The sequence below is a fragment of the Protopterus annectens genome, chromosome 10.part0, assembly GCF_019279795.1.
Source record: "Protopterus annectens isolate FY-2018-M chromosome 10.part0, PAN1.0, whole genome shotgun sequence".
In the NCBI taxonomy this organism is placed as follows: domain Eukaryota; kingdom Metazoa; phylum Chordata; order Ceratodontiformes; family Protopteridae; genus Protopterus; species Protopterus annectens.
Genome location: NC_056744.1, coordinates 1,474,712,562 through 1,474,736,453, shown reverse-complemented (window position 1 = coordinate 1,474,736,453; position 23,892 = coordinate 1,474,712,562). Strand labels below are relative to the sequence as shown.

General features: G+C 34.4%; 1 protein-coding gene across 1 annotated transcript in view; it reads right to left on the bottom strand.

The window, feature by feature from the left end:
- The window catches only part of LOC122814306 (zinc-binding protein A33-like), a 448,502-nt gene that overhangs the window by 169,863 nt on the left and 254,747 nt on the right, over window positions 1-23,892 (bottom strand). Inside the window, exons 3-4 of the mRNA XM_044086893.1 lie at window positions 21,127-21,360; window positions 15,021-15,226 (exon numbers count right to left, since the gene is read on the bottom strand). Of these exons, the coding sequence (XP_043942828.1) occupies window positions 15,021-15,226; window positions 21,127-21,360 (440 nt within the window). The remainder of the gene's footprint in view (window positions 1-15,020; window positions 15,227-21,126; window positions 21,361-23,892) is intronic.

Genomic DNA, 23,892 nt, shown 5'->3' with positions numbered 1-23,892 from the left:
TTCATTTTCAGATATAGATCAATTTATTGGAATTAAAAATGGATAGGAAATTGCCTCATTTGCTATTTTAAGATATTCACCAGGCAGGTTATCAAGGCAGTTGTACTACATTTTAGTTTTGAGGTATTTTATGTTGGTATCTGTGGGAACTGATTGGAAGGAGAAATATTTAAGGAGGTTATCTGATTGAGTAGAGACATCAAGAGCTTGATTAATCACCTGGCTGGTTAATGACAGAGATACTTTACTAAAAAGATTTGAGGTCTAAAGATGTCTTATAGGGACTGATTCAAAGCCCAGTCACTATACTCATAACCTACGCCTATCACCTAAGCAGTGACCCTTGTCTGGCATACAAGGCATCCTCTGACCCATTACTAATGGATTTACTGCACATCAACAGAATGGTTTGGAAGAAGAGGTATATTTTGGAGAGGATACTGCTGCTATGGAACAGACTCCTCATCCACATAAAACAAATTTCACCCCTGCCCATTCTAAAGTGCACCTTAGCTCTATGGATGGGAAACAGAAAATTTACACCAGGACTGCCAACTCTACTACTAATGGACAGATGCAGCTCCTAAATGCTTTATCCCATGCATGAGTCCCCTCAAATTATCAGTGGAATGTTCCTAGTAATCAATCATGGGATGGGTAAGGCCAATCTATAACCAAATGAGATAGGCTATTTTGAGTGCAAAAAGGGAAATTGCCTAAGCTTAAAATGGCACACAAGGGCAGCTAGCCTAGTACTTCACTATGAACCTATGACTGCACAGTCTGTATAAAGTTGGTATGGAATTGGTTAGCGATGGTATCATTTTGTTTTTGTGTGTTTGGTATTGGCTGCATAGCTTGTCCTGGATTTAACAGTTTATTGACTGAGGCCCAGAATAGTTATGGATTATTATTATTATGTATGCTGTGATTGGTTGAGTTATAGGCTTTATTACCATAGCCTTCTTTCTTTTTTACCTTTGGTGATAAGTTGTTTTGTTATGTTTTTTAGTTGTCTATATGCTAGTAAAGTGGGTGTTGTATTATATTTTTGTTCAGACCTTCCATGCTTTTTCTGTTTGTTTCATGACTTGTTTCATTGCTAAGGATAGGGATGGTGTGGTATTGTCTTTGCAGCTTTTTATCAGAGGGATAGGGATGGTGTGGGACTGTCTTTGCTTCTTTTTATTCAGAGGGGGCTAGTGTGTTTAGAACACCTAGGAAGATTTTACTGAACACAAAGACAGCATCTTCTTTGAGTACAGTCTTTAGTCACTCCAAGTTGAGAAGATGTAGTGTAGTAATAGAAGTGCCTTTACAAAAAGTAGCAAATTTTCTTACCATGATGTAATGATGGCTTTTGGGTAATAATGATGTGTTTTGAATCTGCTGTTTTGGTAGCTAATGTCATAGATTGATACATGATCACTTAGGCTGTTGAAAGAGTCCCATGAAATAATATTTTATTTGGAGAGTATGCTAGGATACAATTGAGAGTTGATTTGCTGCGGCTTTGTTATACGCAGATGGTGTGATTATAATTTGAGTGAACTTACAGATGTATATTATTGGTTGGATTTTCATAGTATACAGTTTGCTAGTCTGTATTAACATTACCCATTATTATGGTTTCATCAGGGATTTTTTGAGGAGGCCCAGCAGAGAATATTATCCAGTGTTTTAGCATTGTTACCTGGGGAGATGACAATACCCATGATTGTGACTGTCCTATGAGTGTTAGTTTTAGATTAGTAGGATTTCTGAGTTGAGAAGTTGCAGGATATAGTGGAAAATGGGATATCTAGTGGGTTTTTGTAGAAAATAGAGACACTACCTTCTTTTTTGTTGGCTGTGTCTAATCTGATAATGTTATAACATGGCTTGGCAATTTCTTATTTTTTTTGTTTCTCATCATAGCCAGGTTTCTGTGGCGACTAAGATGTCTGGAGAGTGTATTGCTGTCAACACATGCAGTTCAGGGAGTTTGTTATAAATACTTTGTAAGTTGGTGTGTTCTGACTGAGAGTGCTTCTCAAACAATCTGGAATAGAGCAGAATTTTGTTTTCTGAAATATGCTAAAACTTCTTTCTCCCACCCTATTGCTGTCATATTCTTAAAGTTGGGTAAAACTTGTCTAACAGCTTTTGTGTTATCTAATTGTCGAAAGGCTTGGTTTTTATTTTGATGGTATAAAAATATTACCTTTTTGTAAATCCCTGCATATCATTGCTAGAATCTCCTCGTGTTCTGACTAAGACTGCTTCTCAAACAATCTGGAAATATAGAGCTGATAAGTATATTTTTTGGCACTTTAGCGGCTCAGACTTCTGCACCATCTTTATTTTTGGTTGACTGAATTATTTATATATTTGCTGGCAGAATGTTTTTCTGATCTGTGCTGAAACGTTTTTTTCACTCACCCTCTCACTCTATTGCTGTTGTGTTCTTAAAGTTGTTGGCTTTTGCAGTTGCACTCCCCTACTGTAAATTTTATTTGGGACACTCCTCCCCATCCCATCTCTTTAGCTCATTCTACCTAATACAGAGATCATTTGGGAAGGCCAAGTACCTTAGTCCCTTAACCCTGAATTATCTTCTGTTCCTGATCTCTCCCTATTTACTTAAAAAAATATTACATTCAGCTGCTTATAGTTTTCTAATTCGTGTTTCTTCCTACTACTCTTTACTTTATCTTGCATGTTATTCTAAGCTCTTAGTTTTGGTTTAAGCACTTGGGCTTTAGGCCCACCCCTTAGCTCTCACTGGCCTTTCTCCCTCAGATTCTGACAAATATGGATGGACAATTTCCTACAGTTTCTCCTGCCAGTCTGGTTGATATGGGCATCTTGAGACAGTGTAGCAACTGCCTCACGTACACAGACAGCCCTCTATTACTATCACCTAAGAACACAATTTGTGAGAGATCCAATTATATTAGGAACCTATAGACCAAGCTCTCTCAAGCCAGTATATCTGGCACTGGGAAGGTTGTCGACACAATCACTGCACCTCAAATATGACCCACAACTACACAACACACACCTACATACACTGAGGTTCTCCACATAAACATACCCAAAGAAGACCTACGAGGCAAAAACACACACAATCTCCACAGCCCTCCTCACCAGATACCATGCATAGTCCACACACCTGTGCCTCACAGCCACTAAAGCTTCACCATAAACCCAACATATTAGTCATAGGAGACTCCATTGTGAGACACACAGATGTGCCTCTCACCAGACTAGATAAGGAGAAAGTCACAGTTAGTTGTCTGTCAGGTGCCAAAATCTGCCATATCACATGCGCACTCAAGTCTCTCAGCAACAGGTACTGTTATGCCTCTGTCACAGTCCATGTTGGAGTGAATGACTTGAGACGTAGCTCTCTGGACTATATGAAGAGAGATATGATTGAGCTCACTGATTATGTGTCCCAGGCAGGTATGTCCCTAGCCTTAAGCAGCATTCTGCCTTCACAATGAATGATGCCTCAGTACAAACAGAAAATGATTGACATTAACAATTGGCTTAGTTTCTGGTGTCATTCCAGGGGGATCCCGTACCTGACAGCCTGTGAAGATATGATCAACAGACTAAGATGCTTTGCCAGAGATGGCCTGCATCTGTCTCAGCTGGGCTTCAGGCTTCTGGCAAAGGCTCTTCCCTCCCCTGTAGTGCCTTTTTTAGAAAAAGTGATGAGGTTAAACCTACCAACATAAAAATGCAACACACCACAAGTTAAAGGTCATGCTGCTAAATGCTAGGAGTCTAAACATGAAACTGCACTCATTGCAAGCATTCCTAACCCTGAAAGATGCTGACATCTGTGCAGTCACAGAAACCTGGTTCAAAGCTGTGGAGAGCACTCCACCCTTACCTGATTACTCATCTGATCATACATTCAGACCCCAAACTGTGGGCAGTAAAGCCAAAGAAGGTGGAGTTTCAATATACATTAAAGACATACACACCTCCAGGCTGGTCAAATAGTATGACACACAGGAGACACTCCAGGTGCAATTAACTATTGACAAGACCCCTGTTCAAATCATGCTAGCTACCAGCCCCCAAATCTGACTCAGGATGCCCAAGCTGCCTATTTGGACCTGTTTGAATCTATCAAGATTCAACCCTTTACCTTGATCCTGGGTGACTTTAACTTCCCAAACATAGATTGGAAGAACTCCTCATGCCAGAACAAAAATGCCCAGAGATTCCTTGAGTTTGTCAATGTAAATGCCTTGGAACAGTTAATTGATACCCCTACAAGAGGTGATAATATCCTGGACTTGGTATTAACCAACGTGAGTAACCCCTGCAGCATCCCTATAGTGTCATCCTCCCTGGTAAGATTTGACCATAAAGTATCACTTTCAAAGTCACCATCTCCCTCAACCCTCCCCTGGCTAGCATCACACATAAAAACTTCTCCAAAGCTGATTACAGCCTCCTGAGATGGTATAAACAGCTTCAAAGCCCCCTCCCCATCTGTAGGAACTGGCACCAATATCCAAAACTACACCAAAGCACTATATGAGTATTTATACAGATGTATGGAATCAGAATACCCGATAGGACTAATTCATCCTCCACAAGGAAGAGTAAACCTGTCTGTTGGACATCTGCAATAAATAAACTCTATAACAAAAGGAAAAAAAATGCTGTCCAAGACCAAGAAGGAGCAGGTCCTAACTGGAAGCAATGTCTCCTTAGCCTGAACAAACAAATAAGAGCACTAAGGAAATCCTCCAAAGCAAACTTCAAGTCCAAATTGGCCACATCTACTAGAGACAAACATAAGACCTTATTCACATATGTCTGCAACCTCAAAGGAAGCACCTAGATCTGTTCAGAACTGGTGGTCAAGGATACCACATTTACAAATGCCGTACATATAGCAAACTTGCTGGCTGACAAATTCAGTGAAAACTTTACCCCTCTGTCCCCCCATCAGTAAATCAGGACATCCCCAGTACCTGCCCCCTTCCCCTTATATCTAGGGAACTGGTCATCACTGCTCTATCAAAGGCAAAAAATACAGCCTCCATGGGACCCGATAACAACTCAGGCTGCATCCTATGTGAACTCAGGCAGGAACTTGCAGCACCATTATGCACCATATTCAATCAACACCTGAGTACTAGCTTCATCCCAGTTGAGTGGAGGACAGCCACTGCCATCCCTTTAGACATAGGTGGAGTGTCCACCGATCTGGGAAATTATAGACCCATCAGCCTAACTAGCCTGATCTGCAAGGCCATGGAATGGATTATCATCGACCTCATTAACAAGGACATTGGCAACTTCCACACACTTGATCCCACACAGTTTGGCTTCATCAAGGGGAGGTCATGTCTGCTTAATTGCTCACTGATAGAACCCACATAGTCAAAATAGGGGAAGCCACCTCAAGCAATAGACCTGTAACAAGTGGTGTACCCCAGGGTTCGGTCTTGGGGCCTCTGTTATTTGGGATATACTTTTCTGATGTGCAGGCCAAAACTAGTGGGCTATGGCTGACTAAGTTTGCATATGACTGCAAGCTGGGTGCTGTCATCAATTCCCCTAGTGATGTGGACATCCTCCAAGAGGATCTCACTCAGACAAATAACTGGTGCCAGAAACATGGCCTCAAGCTGAATACCAAAAATGCATCATCATCCCCTTTGGGGAGAGTGATGTCCCCACAAATTATCACATTAATAACAATGTCCTAAGCACACAATCAGTTGTGATAGATTTGGGCACCCAGGTTGACAGCATCCTGATGTTTGCCTACCATGTTGCTTCCATTGTACAGAAATCCTTCTACATAGCCCTCCTCATAAGTAAGGGTATCTCATCCAGGGACAAGGAGGTCATAACATCCCTATATTCTTCCCTTATAAGGCCCATTATTGAGTAGAATGCCCCTTTCAGCATGTATCTTGCAAAGCACATGCAGCAGCTAGAGAGACCACAAAGGTTCCTCACCAGGAGAGTCCAAGGCCTCAAACATCTACCACACACAGATAGGCTAAAAGCCCTATCCCTTTACTCAGTTTCATACAGACTCCTCAGAGGTGTCCTCTGTCTGGCATACAAGGTGCTCACAGACCCCACTTTGATGGGACTGCTGCATATCCGCAAGTCAAGGTCCACTTGAGTAACCCACACACGTGGCCTCAACCTGATCTGTGAGATCAACAAGACATGTTGGTGGGATAGATTTATGACCCAGAGACTCCCCCATCTATGGAATAAACTCCCTCTCCACATCTGGCAGAGTGCCTCTTTACCCTTTTTTAAGTGCAATCTGGATAACTGTATGGGAAACATATATCCCTGGGATTTACCCATGTCCCTGCTGGACAGGGGCATTGGGTGTTGATTTATCTAAACATGGGCTAAACACTTGGTTGGGCTTATAAGGGCCTCAGGGCCAAGCACTTTTGGTGAGGTGGCAGCAACAAAGGAGCTGATGGGGATATGTTAACTGGTGTCTGAATATGCTGAGTTTGGCCTTGGTTTGGGTGGATTTCATTGCTAAGTTTTATGCTTATGCAGGTGTGATGGTACAGATTCATTGGTTCGCTATAGGAGTCAAAAGTGTAACTACAGCACTGGGTGCATATATGCATATATGTTTACATATAAAAAAATATATATCCTGACACAGGATCACATCTCCTCAGCTAATGTAGAACCAGCTACAGGACCATCTTCACAATGACTGAGACTTTAGATGGGGGTTGTTTGACTTGTATGGCTCACAAACTGGATCCATAGAATGGGTGGCCTTCCCATACCGATGGATACCAAGGTATGTGCAGTTGTTATAATTCTCACTACAGAGACATTCCACAGACAAATAGGAGGATGCACTGGGTAGATGGGATGTATCATTGCTCTTCTTATATGTGCTCTCATGAGCTCACACAGTGCATCATGATAGCACCTTGCATTTCTACTTATCATATATCACATCATATCATATATCACATACATCATTATTCATTACCTGCATTGTTTCTGTCTTGCATCACATACCTCCCTGAAGCACTGCCCTGTGGCTACTTCTAGGCTATGTCCTGGCATAGTTATTAATGTCTGTATGTCTCTGCTGAGTTATTCATATCTATTTTGTAGACAGTATATTGTCTCCGTGTGATACAAGGCATCCACCTGTCCAGTGTCTTAGTATCTTTTTAATCTTTATACTAACATTCTTCTATTAATTGCCATAAAATCTCATGTTCTATTGAATCAAATGCTTTATTTATATCTGCCATTATTTATTTTGTTTCTTTTTGTCTCTTCTTAATAGCACATACTGTTTCCCTAATAGTTCTTGAATTCATTTTCCTCTAACCTCATAAACATCATAAACATCGTCTTCTATAATATAATGTAATGCAATTTATCTTCTAGAAATCTCTTCTGCATTACTTTCATGAATAATTTATAGTCACAATTATTTAACATTATAGGTCTCCAATTTTTTATTTCATTCTTCTGTCCTTTCTTCCATATAAATCTCATCACCCCTTCACATATTTCTTCATAATTTATCCCATAATTTAACCACTCATTAAATACCTTTTTAATATTTATTTTTGCCATAACATTAATTAATTTTACATGCATTTGATACCCTATACCATCCAGTTCAGCTACTATATCTACATGTATATTCTTTATCACTTTATCTATCTCTGCTACTGTAATCTGCTGTTCCAGTTCTTTCCAATCTCTCATTTTAAAAGTGATCTCTCCATAGCTTTGATACATCTTCTTGACTATTATTATTCCATTATTTTCCATTAATTCTCTTAACACTTTTCTCTGTTTTATATATTCTTTATTTTCACCTGTCTCAATCCATATTGGTGGATGATCCAACAAACCTGTCTCATGTGATTTGTTATAACTTTTATAGTTTTAACAGAAGAAAATAATCTATCTCTGTTTGAAATATCCCTCTCTAATTTGTATTCATGCTTAAATTCCATATTTTTTTTTTAATTTCCACATGCTATTGTCTCTTCCATTACTTTCTTATCTGTTCTACATTTTTGCTTTTTATATCTAACTGGGAAAAGTCGAAAGATACAACAACAACAACAACATATCTTGAATTACAATTAAAATCTCCTGTTACTATTATATCCATATTTACTATGACATAGTTTAATATATCTACAAATATTTTTTCTCTCTCTTTATATAACACAAATACAAATATTGCTATTAATCTACATACTGTTCCTTTCAATCTAAAGTCCAATGCCATCAATCTTCCAAATCTAACTAAAGTATAATCTAAGATTTTTATTCCTTTTCTATACAATCCCTTAGCAATTTGCATGTTCCCAAATTCCATAATATACTATGTGGCCATAATACCCCTTTCTTCTTTATTTAAAATCCTAATATCTTTTAAGATTATCAAATTTACATCACACATATTACACCATTCTACTATTCCAGTTCTCCTAACCATATTGTTGATACTATTAACATTAATAAATAGACTTCTAAGATTATTCCCTGCTCTTCTTTTTAGTCTACAAGAAATTATTTTAATTATTTATTTCTATTTATTTTATATTTGTTGACCAGGATTGTCCAACTGAGCTGAAGAGCCCTTTTTCAGCGGAAGCCCGGGGAGAAAAGCTCCAACATATTACACAATTTTCATTATAAATTAGCATTAAACAGCAATGTTACAGGATTATTACAAGGCATTAGATAGCAATACAATGTTATACAGTGTCAATAATCAGGAGTATAGCATAACTATTTCAAGATGTATAAAAAGATATATGTCAATAAGATGAATATAGTTTTTGGGGTAAGTGGTTACAAAAACCCAGATCTATCATGATGTAGTTGCATGAAGGCAAGATAATTACAATAGAATGTTCCTCTGAGGCAATTTGCTTAATAGATTTTAGAAGACAGAGAAAGAGTAGTCAAGGAAGATTAGAGAGAGCTAGTGAGAAGAGTGAGTTAAGGGCAGAAAGTAGATTAAGGTATGAGAAGCAGGGGATGTTTAAGGAGGGAGGGTGCAGTGGCAGGACCAGTGACTTTTAAAGTGCTCTTTGGTGGCTGTTTTAAATTGTTTAAGATGTGTAAGGGTCCTGATTTCTAGTGGGAGCCTATTCCAGGCAATAGTGGGGTGATAGCTGTACATGTTGCATCCAAATTTAGACTTGGGGTTGTAGATTTGTAGTAGGTCTTGGTTAGAGCTTCAGAGTTGTCTGGAGGGAGAACAATGGGAGATGAGAGGAGATAGTGCTGGGCAGTGGGAAGGCTCGTATAGGATATAAGGGATGATCTGGAGCTGAGAAAGAAGAAGCTGGTGGGGTAATTCAAGCCAGTTTAGGTGTTTTAGAGAGAGACAGTGATGGGATCTCTAATTTATTTCTTTTTAATTTGTATTCCTAATTCCTGAAATTTTCTTTTCCTGTCTTTAACTCTTTTCTCAATCATACATTTCTTTTTAACTACTTTCCAATTTATATCCTCTTCATCACTGTTTTCTGTTCTACTCTCCCTCTCCCCTTCACCTTTCTGTATATTATCCAAACTTTCTTCTTGATTTATATCACTACTTTCCATCTTCTCTTTGTTGTTCTTCTAATTACAATATTTCTTTTCATTTATATTTTTGTTGTTCAACTTCACAATCTAAACTCTTCTCCTTCTCACAATCTATCCATATATACTCCATTTGCTTACATTTGTAACACATTTTTTTTTATAATTTTTTAGCATTATGACCAGTTTTATCACAATTATTTACAAAATGTCCCTTCATCCTACAGAAAAAAACATGTTCTCGGTTGTCTCCAATACTTAATGGCAGCTCTGTGCCCACCAACATTAATCATACTTGGAATATGTACAATTTCACCATTATCTATTTTCAAAATCATCTGTCCAAACACCTCTCCAAAGTCCTCTATTATCAAAAACTTTTGAAATGTCCTTTACTTTATTACAACAATTCTTTAACAAATATGTTTTACAGTGTCTCTTTCAGTTTATGTTTGAAATTGTATATTCATTTTTTCTAGTTTTCTCAAAAAAAGTCCTTACAACATAATTGTTCCAAGGATAAATATCTTCTCTTTCTTCACATTCCTTCAAAAAAAGCTTCCTAGATCTCAGCAGTCTCAAAGAAAATGTCACAGTGCATCTGTTTTTTTTTTAATTAAAAATAAAAGCTCTTACCACCTGTGCCTTTATATGTAAAGGTGCAACTATCATGTCCCAGATCTCATACCTGTCCATTTCTGCTGCTTCTTTACTTTGGATTCTTAAGACACATTTCTTCTTTTCTAACTCTTCTATCTTCTTTTTCTCCTTCCCTGTTTCCTTTGTATCCTTATCTCTGCAAATGACTTCTTCTGTTTTTCTTCCCTTCTTTTTAATTTCTCCATCATTTTGCTCCACAAAACATCTTTTCCCATCTCACTCTTTTCTAATAGATTTTCCACTATATCATCCCTCAACCCTCCTAACTGGAAGGTTGTAATTATAATTTCTTCTTCACCTTTCAGCCCTTCAAACAACTCTGTCAGGAATATTTCTTTAGAATATTCCATTCAATTTCATTTTCTTTCATCTCAAGTAGCTCTTCTGAAGCTGAAAATATCACTATGGATTAACATTTGCCTCAACCATGTTTTCCTCAGTCACCATGTTTGCAGACTGTTTTCCCAGCTGCCACTGCACTAGGAACAGAATGGATGCACCACAAGCAATGGCTGCACTCACCTTGAGTGTTGTATCAGAGTATGGGGTGTTATTGAAAATCAATCTTATATACAGTATATATTAGTTATATATTTACAATATTTAAAATTATATACAAACTTTCACTTCTTATACATATCAAGCTCACTTCCCCCACCCTTTCTTCCACAACCAAAAAAAAAAATTTTTCAAAATCTTTGCCAAATCCCATTTTTCATTAAATTTAATTTAATTTATTCTTTCAGTCCATATTGTCCATGAAGTATAAACTATTATTCTGTCCATTTTCTTTGTTTCTTCTTGTTTTTTCCATCATCACAAAAAAAAAACACCTATATTTAACTGTTCCACCTCTATAATACCATTAAATATGCTGCAATTACATATTTCATTCCATAATTGTTTGACTTTAATATATTTCAGAAAAACATGTTCTGTTGTTTCATGCTCTCCACATACACAGCACATTCTATTCTGTTTACTTTTATAAGGCATATTGGCCTTAACCAGTAATTTCTTATGGATAACCTCCATAAAAAAGTCATTCATTAATTTTTTTCATACCATTTTAATTTAATTCCTATTGCATTCTTTTTTCCATTTAGTAGCTCTTTCCATGGATCCACAAAATAAAATGCTTTCATAATATTCTGATACCATTCCTTTCTATCTGTATCCTATTCATTTTTACTTTCCATATTATAATTATATTATAATTTTGTATTGATATTCTTTTATCTTTTCATTATGTTTTTTAAACCTTTTGCCTGTTTCCATTTTCTTCTCAAAAAATGATATTTGTATCTCATAATAACATTTGTCAAACATTCTTCTGCCTTCATATAACATTTCAATGCCTTATACAAACTCATTGATGCTGGATACACAATATGGTTAATTATTCCCAGTCCCACTTGTTTTTACTCATATAAACTATCACTCTTTTGACAATACTTAATCTGCCCCCCCACAAAAATGAAAATAATATAGTCATTAACTCCTTTTCATACATAGTTGAAATCATATATAATTTGCTATACATGCAATCTTTCCTAGTATCATAGATATCATAGTATCATCTTATCCGATAAGCATTCTTTCTACACAAGAAATGAAGTTACTTCCAAAAAGAAATCATATCTCTATTAATACATAAACCAAATTAATTTAATGACCGATTGAGTTATTAGATAACTTTACTCATATACTCCTTACTATTGGTAACTATCATAATATCATCTGCATAAGTATATATTACAGGCAACTGTAATTCACTTAACATTGTATAACCTACCATTTATGTCACTTTATTAATTTTACTCACTATTACATTAATAACTGATGAAAAATAATACTACTAGCCAGACACCACTGTCTCCCTTGTCTAATACCTGCATTTATTTTTAGTTCCTCACTCATCCATCCGTTTACATCAATTTTGACATAATTTCTGTCATATACTTATTTAAGAACATATATTATTGTATTACTTATATTATACAGTTCCGATAAATTTTATAATGATTCATGTTGGATTCTATTATATTCTTTACTTATACCCCCTATCATAATTTTTGCATCAACTTTTCTATTTACAATGTCATCCATTACCTGTCTAATAATCCATAACAAATCTTGAGTTCCTTTTACTTTCTTACCCAAAACAGTTTTCTCATATATGGTTTACATTTTATTTATTAATCTTTTAGGTAAAATTCTCATGAAAATCTTATAATCTGTGTTATTTAAAGTTATTGGTCTTCATTCCTTCATATCATCATTATCCCCCTTTTTCCATATAAACTTTATAACTCCTACAAATATTTCTTTATACTCAATACCTCTTTCTAACCATTCATTCATAACTTCTATAAATTTTGCTTATTGCCAATACTCTAATCTATTATGCATATGATATGCTATAATATCCAAACTTGTTGTATTCATATCAATATATTTCAAAACTTAATAATTAATTCATTAATACTTGCACTTTCTTGCAAATATTCATTATTTTCCACAGTTAGCTTATTTATTTCATATTTTGTATTAGTTTCTTTCTTATCAAATAGTTTTACAACATACTCCTTAATAATTTCACTTCTATCTCTTTGTGTTTTCACATGCCTTCTCCTTTATATTTTAGTTCCCTTTTTACTCTTTTTCCTCTTCTTTTACTAACTTATTTAAATATGGTGCAACATCTTCCTTTTTTCCTTGCACACAATATTTTTGTTTATATAACCTTTTCATTTTCTCTCGATTCTTTTCATATATTTCTCTTTCTTTTTCATAAAAACATACTCTCTTGCTCTCTTTTCTAAATGCATTACTAAATATATCTTGTCTTAATTTTTTTTATATTTTTACCTCTTATGTTCAGTACATTCCAAAAAAACATTTTTTATATTTTTCTTTAAAGCTACTCCATGTTGTCCAGTTTTCATAAAAATTTCTCATCCCTAGGCAAATTTTCCCATAATGCATATATAACTCTTCTGCCACCCTTCTGTAATTCTTTCTCTTTTAACCTTTTAATTCCTTTTCCTATTTTATATATCCGTCCTTTTCTTGTACTGTAATATTGCAAACTGATCTGAAAATCCTATATTTTTGACTCCCTGCAGCACAATTTTTAAGCTTTCTGAAATCAAGAAATAGTCAATTTCAGTTGTAATCTCATTTCTTTTATATGTCCAATGACTCTTCTCCCCTACATTTAATTTTCCACATTTCATAATTTCATTAACTATTTAACATAATATCCCTTATTCTTATTTATTCTTAAATCACAATTGAAGTCTCCTGCTAATATTATATGCACATTAACACATACATAATCTAATATTTTTTTAAACATTTTTTTCTCTTTCTATTTTTTGGTACATAATCATATACAACTATTATTCTAAAACACTTTTCCCCCTCTTGCATCTATCACAGTAATGCATCTTAATTCTACTACTGTCACATCTGATACTTTTATATTTGTCTGACATACAATACATACACTGGAAGATGTTTCTTTACCTAAGTTCCATATAACTGATCCATTCCACATTTTCTCTGTTTGCAATATTTCTTCATCTGTTACTAACCTAATATATTCTAATATAATAACACCAACATCTAACACTGTACGCCATTCTAATATACCTACTCTCTTCTTGATATTTTTCATACTATTAACATTTACAGCTAACAATTTCAGTTTTCACTTAGAAGAAATGTAAAAGAGAAATAAAGATAAAAGAAACAGGATCTTAGCCTTTGCCTTTCTTGTTCTCTTTAATTGTCATGCATTTGAATTTTCTTTTCCTTTCTTTAACCCTCTTTCCTATCATATTCTTCTTTCCTTTTACTATTGTTTAATAAACATAACCTTCTTTACTTGCCTCAGTATTTTTTCACTTTTTTATTTATTTCTTTAATCTTACTTTCTAAAACTTCATTTGTCTCATTCTGATCTTTTTCATCTTGCCTTACATTATTTTCTTGATCCACATTTTGTGTTTCTTCCAGTCCAAATTGTATTCATCTTTGTCACATTCTAACCAAACATGTCCAGTATTACCACTTTTTACATTTCAAATCACATTTTTTGCATTGTGTCCTATTTTTCTACATTTATAACATTTCCTTTTATTACACTGCCCTATTAAATGATCATTCTTTCACAAAAGAAACAAGTTTTGGGTGGTCTCCTATATCTTATAAAACCTCTATTAACATTCACATTTATAACACTCGGTATATGATTTATATTATTATTTTCCATATTCAATATAATGGTACATTCCCATCCCCCAGTCCAAACTCCTCTTTCATCATTAACATTCATCATTAACTTTGATAGTGTCCATTACTTTTTTACCATACATGATAAATATTTTTAAGTCCATAGCTTCCATCTCTGTTCTAAATTGAAACAATATTTTTTTTTAGTTTGTCTAAAAAAGAGTCTATTACATACTCTGAACAAGGATAAATATGTTTTTTCTTCAAACCTCCCCAGAAAATTTTCCATATATTGAGCATTTTTTAATAATATGTCACAAAATATTTCTTTATTAATAAGAATAAAGGCTCTTACCTCCTTTGCAGTAACACCTAAAGGTGCAATTAAGGAGTCAAAGACCTCATACCTGTCTAAACCTTGTTCCTTTTTGCTGCTATTTGAAGTGTATAACTCTGTTTTTCTTCCTTTACTTCTTCTTTTCTATTTTGAAATAATACATCCTTTTTGACTTTCTAAATCTTTCTTGACCAACCTCTGCTGAAAAATTTCCTCAGAGTTGATCTGCATTATCTCTACTATATTACTTTGCTCTGACACTTTCTTCCCCTCTGGTACAAACAAATTCTTCATTTGTTGCTCATTAACGTCCAGTTCTGGTAGCAATTTTACCATTTCAACAGATTTCACCATTTCTCGCGGGGAATTCTCCATATCTTCTCCAGTCTCTCTCTGGGCCACCTTCATGCCTGGAAAGTAAACTGTAGCAATGGAAGCATTACACACCAAATCTTCCCCTACACTAAGGGTAGGTTTTTATTGATGTATACATTACATATTATTTACATATTTACATTATTTATATCTATTTACAAATGTCCATACATTATAAACTTCAATTTAAGCATTCTCCCACTCTTTTATCCACAACCAAAAATTTTTTTCTCTAGAATCTTTATCAAAGTCCATTTTCCATTGTATTTGATTTAATTCAGTCTTTCGTTCCATATAGTCCATGAAACATAAATTATTACACTGTCTACTTTCGTCACTTCTTCCTGTTTTCATGCACCATAATAACCAAATTCTATTATGCCCATATGTATTTGTTCAAACTTTAGCAAACTTTTCACCCTATTATGTTTACATATTTATTTCCACAAATTATTAACTCTTTCACATTTCAAAATCACATGCTCAGTAGTCTCAAACTCTCCACATTTATTACATATTGTATGTTGCTTTTTCTTGTATGGCATATTTGCCTTAACTGGTAGTTTTCTAATAGACAATCTCCATTAAAAAATCATTGCATTCGTTAATCTTTTTATAGTTATTATATCACATCATTATGCCCTTTTCTTATTTATTTCTAAATCTTTCCATGGATCAATGCAATAAAATGCTTTCATAATATTTAAGTACCATTCCTTTCTATTTTATTGTTCACAAATATTCTTTTTTATTTTCCATAATTTTGTTTTGGTACCCTTTCATTTTTTTTCATTCACAATGCTTTTATTTCTTTTTTTTTTTTTTTTTACTTCCATTCCTTCTCACAATTCTTTGTATTTATAATATAGTATCATTCTATCAAGTTTTTATTTTCCTTCATAATTCTTTTTAATACATATAGAAAATTAAAGATGCTGCATGTACTATTGGGTTTAATAAACCCAATCCTCCTTGCTCTTTTTTCATATCTAGAATCCTTCTCTTGACTGGATTCAGTCTGGAGCCCCATACGAAGGAAAATATAATAATCATTAGTACCTTTTCAAACTTAATAAGATTCATATAGATGTTAGCAGGTTTACTATCAATAAGTCAAAAGTTAAAATAAAATGTGTATGTATTAGCGAAGTGTTTCGCCAAACGTACACATTTCCGTATGTCCCTAATGTCGAAAACTGCTGTTAATTGTCGAAAATGTCGCTCACTACATTTTTGACAATCAACAGCACTCCCACCCTTCCCTTAACACCCTAGCTAACTAGCCTAAACTCACATTTATGCAGGGGGGCAAGCCCCCCTGCACCCCTCTGTGGGAGGCTGCACCCCCCACAACCCCCTAACTTAATATTCCAACTCTGAGATCGCACTACAGTGAGGAAAGGGATGTATTTCCCCAACCGCACTGTACCACGATCCCCTTACATGAGAAAACGTTATAATTGCGAATGCACAGCCATTCGCAAGAATAACGTTCGCTCACAAAACCTGCCAAACTATGAAGTATTCGAACATATGTTGTTCGAATACTTCATAGCCGTGCAATTGCACGGTGGCATTTTGATAGTAAACCATGTTAGCAACATAAGCAATTTTTCTATTATCATGTTGTTCAACAGTTCTGCTTTTTTCTTTATGAAAATCTATGATTTCCTATAGTCATATCCTTTACTTCTTTGAGTACATTTGTAGTTGTTGTCTGTATTAATTCTTTCCAAATATTACTCCTAATATATGCATATATTTTTCATTGAGCTCAATACCTCCTATCATATCTTCAAAATCAAATCCTTCACTTTTCTCTTTATACTTAAATCATTTTTTTTATTTATACTTCATTTTTCATTTACTTCTTAAAACTATACTTTATTTTTAACAATTAGTGCAATATCTTCTGCAGAATTATACATTATTGGCAATTGTACTTCCTTCATCATTTTCTATCCACTACTACATCACATTTTATTAATTTCCTTCACTGTAACATTCATAACTAATGAGAAAATTATACTAGTAGCTGGGCAGCCCTGTTTTTATTTCACATACTATTTTTAATTTTTCCCCAATCCAGCCATTTACATTTAGTTTCACATAGTTCCGCCATTTATAAACAGATTTTATTACTTGTAATACTTTTTTTGCTTTCATTATACACCTGCAAAATTCCACATAATTATTTATATTGAATATTATCATAGACTTTACTTATATCCCTTATCATAACCGTCGCTTCTACATGTGTAGGATCATCAATTATTTCTCTTATTATCCATAACAACTCTTGAATTCCTTTTCCTTTTCTTCCAAATACATTTTGGTCACATATTCTATCCATTTTTTGTAAACTTTTTGTTATTATTCTCATAAAAAAAATATATTCCATATTAATCAGTGTTATAGGTCTTCATGTTTTATCTCCTCTTCATTTCCTTTTTAAATATAAATTTTATAACTCCTGTACATACCTCTTTCTCTTTAATTCCAGTTTCTAACCATTCATTCATAACATCTATAAAAATTATGCTTTGCCACTCCGTCATTTCTTTATACATCTCATATTCAATTCCATCCAGTCCTGTTGCATAATTCATGTTAATATATTTTAGAATTTCATTCAATTCTTTTATAGTTATTTTTTCTTCATAATACTCATTATCTTTGTTATTTAATTTTTCACCTTCATAAATCTGTTCTGTTTTCTTCTCTTTTAAAACATAATTTCAATACATATTCTTTAATTGTTGTGGATATTCCTTCTTGCTGTCTTATTTGCTTACCTTCCTTATTCTTTCAATTTCTTACTATTTTTCCTTCTTTTATTATTTTACTCAAATATGGTGCTATCTCTTCTTTCTTTACTTGTAAACAATATTTTTATTTATATATCAAGTTATTAATTTTAATTTGATTCATTTTATATATTTCTCTTTCTTTTTCATAAAAGGAATTTTTCTTCTCTAATAAGTCTCTGAATGTTTCCTGACTTAACTTATACCTCACTTTTCTTTTCTTCTTTTCTTCCTTATACATTTCAAAAATAGTTTTTATATTCCTGTTTAAAATTACGCCACCAAACAGTTTAATTATCATAAAACTCTCTCATATTCATATGATTTTTGTCTATAATTCCATAAGTTCTTTGTTGTCCTCTAAATCGGATTCCTTTCCATTAATTCTTTTTATTCATATTCCTATTCTTATATATTCTTATTTTCTTGCACTTTAACCCATACAGTCATATGATCTGAAAATCCAGCATACTTAATTCCTTTTTATTTAACTTTTAGACTATCAGATATTAAAATATAATCATTTTCTGTCTTAATTTCATTCCTTTTGTAGGTCCAGTGATTATTCTCCCATACACTTAACTTTCCACTCCTCATAATTTCTTTAACCATTTTAACATTACAATTGCCCTTATTTTTTTCTTAAATTACAATTAAAATCACCCACCACTATAATGTCCATATTTACACAAACATATTCAAAAATATTTTTAAACATAATTTCTCTCTTTTTTTTGTTACATATGCATACAAATCTCTAATTCTATGCACATATTTCTTCCATCTCATTCTATTACCGTTATAAGTCCTAGCTCCACAGTGGTTATGTCCGATTCGATTCTCAGCTAGAGCGTCTTCTGCATGAATGGGCGTACCTTCGTTGAAGGTTGTGCATCAGAGTTGGCAACTCGGCAAGTAACAATCTACTGCCTATCATTAGCAGACTGGAGTTCCGCTGTGGCGACCCCTAACCGGGAAAAGCCAAAAGACACAACAACAACATTGACGTAATATACATATGCTTGAGCATGTTTCTTTCCCCATGTTTCAAGCTACCACATCATTCCAATGTTTTTCATTTTGTGTTCTTTCTTCCTCTGTTAATAATCAGTCATCTTCTAAAACAATAATATGTGCATCTACTGCAGCACACTATTGTAATATACCTATTCTCCTCTTAAGATTTTTCATACTATTCACATTTAAAGTTAATATTTTCAGCTTTTAAGAATATTTACTATAATAAAATTTCATCCCTTTCCTTTTTATTTTCTCTAAGCATTATATTTATGAATTTTCTTTTTTTTTCTTTAACTATTTTTTCTATCGAATTATTTTTATTTCTTACTGTACACCAGTCAGCTTCTTCCCCACTTCTCTCCTCTGTTTCTTTTTACTTGTTACTTTCTTCAGTTTCATGTACAACCTCTTTATCAGTCACATCTTTTTGTACATTTTCTTCTATAACACATTCTTCTGCTTCTTTCTCCTATATAACTTTATTTTCATTTTCTTGCACATTCATTTCACATTGTAGCTATGAATGACCAGTATTGCCATATTTTTTGCAGTTTAAAACACATTTTTTGCATTAGGCCCTGTTTTACCACATACATAACATCTTTTTATCACATTCATTGGTTAAATTATCATTTTTTCCACAAAAATTACAAGTCTTTGGTTCACCCCTGTATTTTTACAAAACCCATAGTATCATGAACATTTATAATACTAGGTACATGCCTAAGATTATCATTTTCTGTTTTCAGTATTACTTCACATTCCCATCCCCCAGTCCATAGTCCTCTTTCATCATATATTTTTGTAATGCCCATTACGTCTTTACATATTGTTAACAAATGTTCTTTCAGTTCTTTTGCTTCAACTTCAGTTCTAGACTGGATCATTATTCTTTTTTTGTCTGTAAAAAGCTTGCAACACATATTCTGACCATGGATAAATATTTTTCTTTTGATCATTTGCACCCAAAAGTTTTTTCATGGCCTGCCCGGTCTCAAATATCAAGTCACAAAATGTCTCTTTATTGATTGAAATATAAGCTCTTACCTCTTTTGCTTTGACACCCAGAAGTGCGATGACAGAGTATCAAACCCCATATCTGTCCAAACTGTCTTCTTTTTTACTGCTCACACATACCGTATACTTCTTTTTTGTTTCTTTTATTTCTTCATTCTTCTTTAATGAGAATGAAGTGCAATTTTGGGTTAGATGACTCACATTCCAAGTGTAAATACTAATCCTCAGATATGCAGATGGTACTACTAATATGCATGAGACTGAGAAAGAAATAAGCACTGCGCCTGTTGTTGAAGGTGCAAGCTGAAAGCACAAAAGCTGGCTTGTTGCTCAACATTAAAACAGATAAAATTATGCCATATAGTCCTACCAATTCTTTGCAAATAGATGGGGATAAAATTATGCCAATGACAATTTTTTCCCTGTGCAGATGTGGTGATTGTAGCCATGAAATTAAAAGCGAATTGCTTTTGGAAGAAAAATTATGGCAAATTTAGATACAATTTTAAAGAGTATAGACATCACACTATCAGCAAAGGTTAGCAACATCAGAACTGTAGTTTTCCCATTACTAAAATATGTCTGTGAGTGTTGAGCTATTAGTAAAGCTGTACAATGGAATAAAATCAATGCTACCAAATTGTAGTGTCAGAGAAAACCATTTAGAATCCAGTAGACTTCAAGAAGATTGAATTAGTCATCACATAAGCAAATAAAACCAGACTATTCTTTAGAAGCCCTTGTAGTAAAACTAAAACTCAAATACTTAGTCCATATAATGGAAAGACAGAATTCCATAGAGAAGACACATACTGGGAAAAATGGAAGGCAGAAGAAGAACGGGTGTCAGAGTGTAAAATGGGTAAAGTCATATAACTGAGTTAATGAATATGAATTTGCAAGAACATAAAGAAGCAGCTTCTTACAGACAGGCCTAGCATGTTAATGTTTTTAAGGTCACAAACTGTTGGACTCATCTAAAGGACTAAACAACAACAGTGTAAAGCATAACATACATCAAAATGACACTTGTTTATCAGTGCTACATATAATGAATAATGAAACAAAATAAAAAACTCTTACTGAGAGAAAATGCAGAGGATCTTCCTGTTGCAATGTTGAATGGCTGTCTGATATTTGCCTTTGAATAACTTCTGCCATTTTTTGAATTTCATTAAGACTTTTCTTCATTTTTTCTAGAATTCCATTTGCTTCCTCCTTGAGCTGTTGTATCAGCTGCTGCTCTTTGTCCTGGAGAAACTGATGAAGTCTGGCAAATTCTGTTGTAATGTTTTGTTCCAGACTGTGGGTTTTGTCCTGTAAAACATAATTTTGGATTGAAACCATGGCACTGAATGTTCAATGCATTGTATTCTATTGTGCTAGACAGACTCAGACACAGCATATAAGGCCACTGTAAGCATCTTATTCTTTGTCAGAAAATTGCATATACAATATAATTGGATGTGAGAAGGGGCACCAAGGTACATCAAAACTGTATGTAATACAATTAAAACAGCTTCTTGTGTAATATGGAAGAGTGGAGGCAGGTTATTAGATGTACATATGAGCACAAAATCATTAGCAAATTGTATAAGGGGTGCTGGACCTATGTAGCTAGATAGGTCACTGATAAATATATTAAAGAGTAGGGGGCACAAAGCATAGAGCCTTGGGGTACACAGTGGAGACTTACAGGCAGGGAGAGAGAGCATTCTGCTATTATACTGACTGGAATCTGTCTGTAAAATAACTGTTGGACCACATTAATGTAGAAGGGGATAATCCAAGTAAAGACAGTTTATACTTGAGTTTAGGATGAGAAATTGTATTGAAGGCTTTTGATAGGTCAAGAACTAGGGAGAAAACCAGTTTGCCTGAATCCTTATATTTGTTTATGGTGTCCGTGAATGACAGGAGGGTAGTAGTTGTACTGTCTGTTGGTGGAAGCCATGTTGGGTGGATGGTAAGAGCCATTCTTCTAGAATGAAGAGGCAGGTCTTCAGTAGAAGCTGTTAGAAATGGATATAGAGAATGAATTAAATTCACATGAAGGTAATGCTGGGGGAGGGGGTAAAGGAAGTGGTAGTGCGCGTGGTGTATGAAGAATGATAGTTTTGTTCTAACCTGATTGGCTGTTATTATGGGGTTGGTAGAAGCACTGGATGGGAATGAAGAGTTTTTAGTTAGGGAGGCTAAGCATTCTATGAAGTAGGATTGAATAAGTTATCAATATCTAGTGAAGAGCTATTATGAGAAGGGTTGGGTTCCTTATTTAAGCCTGGGTGGAACAGGTTATGTATGAATGTCTACAGTTTTCTGAGGTCACGTTTGTGTTGAAGTTGTAGATCTTTACTCATATTGTATAATTCTCTATATATTTGCAAGCAAGAGAGAGTTTTAAGTTTAAGCCATTCTTTCCAAGCTTTGTCTTTGTTAGACATTGTTGTTTCTGTCTGGGTAACAAGCCATGGTGCATGATTCATTTTCATTCTTTTTTCCAAGTGAGCTGAGGCTGTTTAGAGTATGCAAGAATAAAGTATTAAAGTACTGGACTACCTTGTCAATTGGGACAGTTTTTAGGGCAAACCAAATTAAGGCTTTCAATGTATTCATGAAGGAGTCTTTATTGAATTTAGACAGGTATCTGGATGTTTTAAGTTGGTGAGCGCTAGGTTGGTGGATGATATGTCTATGTAAATAGGCTGGAAGATGGTTGCCAAATGAGTTTGGAAAGGTTCCAGGGGTTGAAAATTTATTAGGGTTAGAGACCAATATCCAGTTCAGAAATGCACCTTTACTGTTGTTTTTATTACATTTAGGATGTGTTTTGATAAGTTGTGTATATTCAAAAATGTTTATAAAGGCTAAGGGAGAATCTGGTGTAAGGTTTTTCCAGTCAATATTTGCATCTTGTAGTATAATTTTTTTCATAAGGTATAGTATTAGCTATCCAAGAGAGTATTTCTACTAAAGCTGGCATATTATTTCCTGGTGGGATGTAGACCATAACAAAATCTAGCTGTTTTTTTATTGTTATGCTTTAGTAGTGATACAAGTATTTTGGCATGTTTTGGAATTTTGGGATGTTGTGTGAATATGGAGACAGACTGGAAAAACTTGTATAAATTAAGGCTATCCCACCTGATTTCTTTTGGGGGCCTATCACCTCTGACAATACTATAGCATGGAGGGATTAGTTAAAATCTTTAATGTTAGGCTTAAGCCAGGTTTCTGTGTTGGCAAGAATACCAAGTTATACTGTGATATCCAGGCAAGAAGTTCTGTAATTTGATTACAAATGCTATGGAGGGTGAAAGTGACAGTATTCAATATTTTTGGAAGACCAGTGTGAGAATAATGATGTGAGGGGTTTTATGTGCTATTTTTATAATTTTATTAGTATGGATAGCTGGTAGTTTAATGGTAGGATGGTACATATGAGAACAGGTATACTTTGAAATGGTGGTTGAAGGAGGGTTAGTTAAGTCACAGTTTTGTAGTGGTGGTTCATTACTATTTAGATTAATAAGTGAGTTTTGGGGACCTAGACTGGGGTGGATATTATGACACTTGAGAGGAAGTGTAAGGATTTAGAGGGGACCTGTATGAGTTTTATTTGTTGAATAGAGTGATGGTGGCAAAGTACTTTGTGCTTCAAATAGAGGCAAGGTGAGAGAATAAAAAGGCAGGGAGGTATACTGGTATAGCTAATCCTGATTTCATAGTGTGCTGAGTAAATGGCAATAGGAGAGGTGTATATAGGTGAAAGTATATGGTGATAGTTTGTTGGACAGGATGATCATAGCAGCAGAACAAGACATGATGCTCTGAGAAACATTTGAAATT